The following is a 6,415-nucleotide window of genomic DNA, read 5'->3' on the forward strand; positions in this document are numbered from 1 at the left end:
ACAGAAATTCAGCACACACAGGCTGGTTTAAAAATGGCAGAACCTGATCTATGATTTGCCTCCCCAACCAAAGGAGGAATGTGTGTTCTGTTCATTACTGGTTTAAACTAAGCTGCTTACATAAAATCTTGCAATTTAGATCAATTCTGCCATGGGTTTCTGGAATATCTATACCTATCTCTGAAGATTAAATAACCCTAGCTCTTTCAGCTTTTCCTCATAAGTCTTCCCTCCCAGGCCCAGCTAAGGGACCAGGGTCTGGTGTCATTTGAAAATGTTTATCTTTCCAGAGTAAACCAACATAATATATTCCATGAAAATTAAGCTTCCTTTCTTAACGTTCATTTGAATAATCAGTGCACCACTAATAGAATGCAAAGCTGTGATGTATGGGACACGGTGTCCCATTATATATTTAAATCTGTTGGTTTATTTAAATTAGACCCAACATGGACATGGCAGGCGAGTCAAAAAGGCTTTGGAGCGTCCATCTAGCGTAACCCCCTGCATCACCACGGTCATGAGCTACCTGCAGTTTGCACGAGGACACAGATGTTTGCTCTTCCCCCGACCGGCTGGATTTCACCCTGCCCCGAGTCCCAAACAAGCTGGCTGGGAATTTCCCAGCGAAATGATTTCCAGCAAAAAATGCTGATTCTGGAAGCCCAGAACAATGTGCAGGGAAAAATCCAGTCTGACTCCTTTTTTTTTTTTTTGACTGAAAAAAAAAAAAGAAAAAAATTGAAAAATGTTTTCAAATTGTTGAAAGGTTTGAGTCTGAGCATCTTCAAAAGGGAAAGAGCCTCATTCTTATCCAAAGGCCTTTGCAAAAACTAAACTTACAGTAATTATACTAAAAGAAAGCCCCACACAAAACAGAAAAGGGTTTGGATTGAAACAAAATGCCAGTCATACGGATCCAAATCATTTGAACATGCACATGCACACTTTTTAGTTCATGAAAACTTGTGATAGGAACATTTGGAGGTAACTTGAAGTGGGTTGGGAAACAGCTCTCAGCCCAAGCCAGACCGGTGACCCGAGGACCCGGAGTTTAAAGAATAGCCACTACTTCCCGAGGGCTGTCGGTTCACAACTCCTGGACACCTGCATTTCCCGCTGTCTCCCAAAGAAGCTTGCAGGTGCGCGGCCCTTTTGAGATCCAGTGCAGGATGTCTCAAACTGGGCATCCCAAACCAGCGATCATTTCTGAGCTGAGCCTCTTTCTCCAAGGGCCTTTCTGCGTTTGCCCAGGAGCTGGTCAGAAAAGGGAGGGAGAGCGATTCTCCGACCAACTCCAGGCAAGTCATTGCCGGCTGTCAGCTTTCGAGCGCTGCAGACACCTGCACATGGAGGTTGATGCTTCCACCATTCCCTGTCCGACAGCCCCCCCTTGCCAGCTTGATCCATTGTAAGATGCGTCTTGCCTTTCATTTTCCTATGCTTTTCCCCCACGTTAATCTCTACTTCAATTCAAACCCATCATTTTCTTGCCCATTCATCTTCACGGAGAGGTAAGAATAATTGATCCCCATCCTCTCCTGCAGCCGCTGAGTAAGACGACACGCAGGCCTCCCCCGAGAACGCGTCTCTGCAGCCTAAAAGTGTCCCATTGCCTCCAGCTTTCTTATAAGGCACAGGACCCGATCCGGCAGTCTTTCCTGGCTCAAGCAGACCCCCCAAGTCGGGATTCGACTGAGTGAGGGGTACAGGACCAGGCTCAGAAGAACAGAGGGTTGTACTCTGCAGCAAAACTAGGCACCCCATTGCTTTTTTCTCCTCCTACTCACGTACGAATTGGAAGCTTATGGTCTACCACAAGCTAAAGTCTAGTTGCAATGGAGACACGCGGGACTTTCCCCTTATAGGGTGGAGCGGCTGAGTCTAATCACAACAGCCTCTCCTACTGCTTCAATAAGGGCGGCTTTGCAAACCTCCTATTTGCACGCCTGTCCTGCACAAGCTCCTCCATCTGTCTGCGTTGTTTTTAATGGAGCCATAACCCACGTGCAGGCCTCCAGCTGTGCCCTCGCCTCTGCTGATTAGAGCGGAGTAATTGCCGCACTTGTCTGGGACGCGGCACTCCCGTCACTGCGCCTGGCCCTGCGCCCGCTCGGCCTGCGGACGGTGCCGCGCAGAACATCTGTGCTCCAGGCGTGCATCGGTCTGACTGTCCCCTTGTCCTCTGCACGGGCTGTCTCAGCGGTCAGAGCCAGCACCCCAAATCCTGCATGCCTTGCAGAAAAGGAAGCTTTCCGTGGGGTCCCCTGGGAATCTGCCTGACTGAGGCTCAATGCATTTTCTTATCCCTTCTCATGAGAGGGACTGGATGTTAGTTTTACTGGTCCTGCCACCACGCCTGACCTCTGTTCATGACTATCCTGCAGCCTTGGAGGACACCCCTTTCTAAGTCATACTGAGGGTTTCAGACCGATAATGGGAGAGCTGAAGTGATGGGCTCCATCCTCCCCTGGCAGCTGCCATTAACAGGAGCAAAAATAATGGCCTGTTGTTTAACCTGCAGGACTCCTGGGTTGTGCACAGAGCCCATGGGGCTGAGATGTTGCTTAGAGAAGATTTACATCTCCTCCGTGACTGTCTCGGCAGGAGCTCAGGGCACCGGGCGCTTCTCAGGGAACAAGAAGAAAAGCTTGGTGGCATTTCTTGCAACATCAAGCAGCCAGTGCACTGGAGTACCCCGACAGCCAGCAGGGAGCTGCCTTGCTGAATTAAACAGGCATCTTACTCTGCTGCTCGCTAGCCCATCCTATCTGTATACGCCCCTCTGGATGACATGAATCGGCCGCTGGCTGATGGCATTTGGGAGCCAGATTGCTCCTTCGCTGCCCCTGCGGCTGGCCCAAACAGACAGCATCCAAGACTGGATGCAGCTTTGCTTTGTGCATGCTGCCAATCTCGAGGTCTGGAGGCCTAGCGACCTTTTCAGTTATTTTTGCTAAAGATTATTTTCCTCTTACATGAGGATGGAGACAATCCTCCACATGTCTGTCACACGCATGAAGATCCCATTTCTATCCCGGAAAGAATTCAAAGCAAGGGCTTTATTCTCCTCCCCACCCCAAACAGGAGCTGTAGCATTAGGGGGGAAAAAAAGAAGCAGGGAACATGCAAAAGTGATACAGGAGAGAGTTAAAGGGAAAGCATCATTGAAAATACACTGCATGGAAAACAGCTGGCCACGTCCTCATTTGATCTTTCATAGATGAAGCTTAACAAGCAAGACCCACGAGGTGATGCATTTGATTTATAGGCGCGTTACCAAAAAAAAGGGGCTATTTTTTCTTACTGTAGTCGCTGTTTTCGTCCTTGGTCCCATCAATCGTACCATCTGGGTGCATCTGCAGGAAGAACTCCTGCTGGCTGAATAACCTTGTCACGATTCCTTTCAGCTGGGGTTCTGCAAAAACCAAAAGATAATTATTATGTGATGTTCACAAGACGCGGTAAGTCAGAAAAGACAAGCTGCTCGGCCAACGTAAACCCCCCAAGTAAATAAGCTGGTGGTTAGGAGATCAGACACTTTCCTGGGACTCCTTCTAAAGTGGATTGTAAACCAGACGTATGGGGCGTTTGAAGCGGAGAGCTGGTAAACAGACAATATTGTTGGTGCAGCATAAAGCAACGGTTTGATAGCAGTTTGCTTGGGACCGCTGCCTTATTGCAACTTTCTGGTCCCAAGCAAACTGCTATCAAGCCTTTGCTTTATACGTTTGCTTGATTGCAAGGGCAACAAGATCGGTAGACTGCCCGCGATGTATTCTGGAAATCCCGCTCATTTAATAGAGACGTGTGCACTAGTAGGGCTTTTCCTTGTGCGCTCCTGCTAGTGACATGTTGCTCAGTGCAAGCGGCTTCCTGACCCGCAAGAACCGATGCCCGGTGGATGCAACGCTGTGGCCAGCTAAGCGGCAGTGCCACGTGGCAGCACTGATGAGCAGGTGCCAGGTCCCATGCAAGGACCATGGCACGGAGGGTGCAAGGGGACCAACCGGGCGAGACTCAGGGAGGGAAGAAAACTAAGAGTAGCTGCAAACAAGCAAAGCACAGGTGTGTACCTAGATGTGCCACCATTTCAAAAGGCCGATTGAACTCCCTTCCCGGTGCAATATATGGCCCTGGCTTCTATCAGCAGGGGGGATATTCTCCCTTTCCCATCACTAGCCCCGATGGCTTTGGAGATGAAGGACTTCACACCGTAGCTAACTCTCACCCATCCATGATCTCAGACCCATGCAGAAGTAGAGAGAAATGCCCTTTCTAGGCCTGGGGGAAAGGGAAGATGGAAATACTTCTGTAAGCGGGATGATCTTTAAATTGCTCAGAGATTCAGGGTGTTACATGGAGCCCATCTGGAAATGATTGGGCCCAGCGCAGATGGACTGGAAAAAGAGATGCTATTTAGTAAACGGCTCTACTATGGGCGGCAGACGCTGCTCCTATAAAGTAGTACTCATAGGTTCATAAACTCACTGTAGCTCGGAGCAAACAGCACTGACAGTTCAGAGATCTCTCTGACCACAAACCAACAGTAAATAAGTAACAGCTCATTACTGTTGGCTCAATGGACAGGAAAATATCCAGTGCAGCGTACACCCGAGTGTGCTCCGTTTCATGGCTTTGACGCCTCGAGTCAGATTGTTTAATAAGCCATCACAACGGCAGGGCTCTGGGCACGTCGCGCATTAGCGGGTCCTCTCTAGGAGTCCCTGTCTCCAACCGTTTGTCACCAGGCCACACACGTCTTGTGAAAAGGCAGTGCTCCCCAAGCACGTGGCCCGCGCGCTACAGAGAGAACATCGCAGGGACCGTGGCTACCCGGTGCGACAGGTTTCCGCTGTGTCAGCACCTTGCAAATTTAGGGAGAATTAAAAACAAAACACTTCTGCACTTCAAAAAGAGAGGCATCCTTGTCATGATCCAACCTCATTTCAGGTATCTGCCAGGCCTAGCTGCTTAAGACAAAAATGGGGGTGCAGTTGGGGAAGGGGAGAGGGAGTCGTGCCCCTTCGGTGCAGGACTTTTAGCCCCTGGCTGCTCAGAAGCTGGACATGGACAACCCAGCTGTAGGCAATAAACCTGGCCAAGCTTTTGTTAGTAGGAAGGCAAGCCTGCGCTCTCTTTACTCTCACGAGGTTGTTAGAAGGAGGAGCACGGACAGGCGTCCTGGCAAACTGCTCACTGGACCACCCCGTGCTGGGAGAGCCTGACATGACTGGGAGCACTCAACTCCTCACAGCATGGCCAGCATCGTGGATGCCTATACTTCTGCAGCGAGGCCGCCCCGAGGCGTTGTAATTACTCACAGATTAATTGAGTCTGCTGGGGCATGGTCCTTTCTGCGCTCCAGCAGACTCCAGCGTCACGTGTATCAGCATCCCTGCACTGAAAAATGGCAGCAAGGGCTCAACGAGCTTAAGGCAGCAAGGGTGCTTTAACTATTTTCAGTGCAAGCACACTGATACACGTGACGCTCCAGGTGCACTAATTACAGCGGCTCTTGAAATCACTCTAATTAAAGCGCCCCCAGGAGCATGTGTACAAATGCCCCTTGCATCTACGAGGGTTGGGAGCCATGGGGCTGGAGCCACAGTAAGCACTGCCACCCCCTCAAATTAACCCAGAAGCCCCTTCAACAGACTGCAGAAGTCCTAAATCCAACTCCTCCCACTACCAGAGGGAGTTTAAACCCCATCTCCTGCACCCGAGGAGAGCGCTGGAAACCTGGGGATGCCTGGGGAGGTGCGCTCACCTGTTTCTGTTCCACGTAGCACATGTAAACCTTGCCCAGACCACAGGCAGGAACCCAAGCATTTGATGCCAAGCCACAGGCCCGAATGGGCTGGACCGAGACTTGTTCCTGCTTTCTGTCTCCAAGCCACTTCACACAAAGCTGCTGTCCCCCAGAGGAGAGTCCAAGCCCCCCTGCCACCAAACTTTCTGTGGCCCCCTGTTCAAGTATTCCCCCAGGAGAGTGCAATCAAATTCTTCCAGAAGAAAACTGACCTGGCTCCCCCTCAACTGGGGACCGCAACTCAAGCCCAGCAGGTTGGCTAGGAGGTCAGTGCCACCCACCCTCCTCCTTCCTTCCTTCTCCAGGCCACACTGGCTAGGTACACACGTTACGCATCAACCGGTACAAGTGACTGGAAACCAATCTAAACCTGCAACAGAAGTTCAGTGCGCGCAGACCGGTTGAAAACTGGCGAAGCCTCGTGTCAGATAGACCTGGGTGGACGTTGCATCAGATTTAATCGGTTTAGATCAGACCGGTCAATCAGACTTTTGTGCCAGATCCCCTCCTGACTCAAGTGAGGCCGCAGTCCTCCAGCATCCCAGATGCCTTTGCGGCTCCTCCACCAACTTCACTTTGCAGGGCGGACGGGCTAGCCTCATC

At 50.7% G+C, this 6,415-nt stretch overlaps 1 protein-coding gene across 2 annotated transcripts in view; it reads right to left on the reverse strand.

Annotated features, from left to right (window-relative positions):
* The window catches only part of FGF12 (fibroblast growth factor 12), a 343,626-nt gene that overhangs the window by 154,577 nt on the left and 182,634 nt on the right, over positions 1 to 6,415 (reverse strand). For both annotated transcript variants that reach the window (XM_019503490.1, XM_019503489.1), the window contains exon 2: positions 3,308 to 3,418. In XM_019503490.1, the coding sequence (XP_019359035.1) occupies positions 3,308 to 3,418 (111 nt within the window). The remainder of the gene's footprint in view (positions 1 to 3,307; positions 3,419 to 6,415) is intronic.

This window comes from Gavialis gangeticus, unplaced genomic scaffold (assembly GCF_001723915.1).
Source record: "Gavialis gangeticus isolate Ggan-Ray unplaced genomic scaffold, GavGan_comp1, whole genome shotgun sequence".
NCBI lineage: Eukaryota > Metazoa > Chordata > Crocodylia > Gavialidae > Gavialis > Gavialis gangeticus.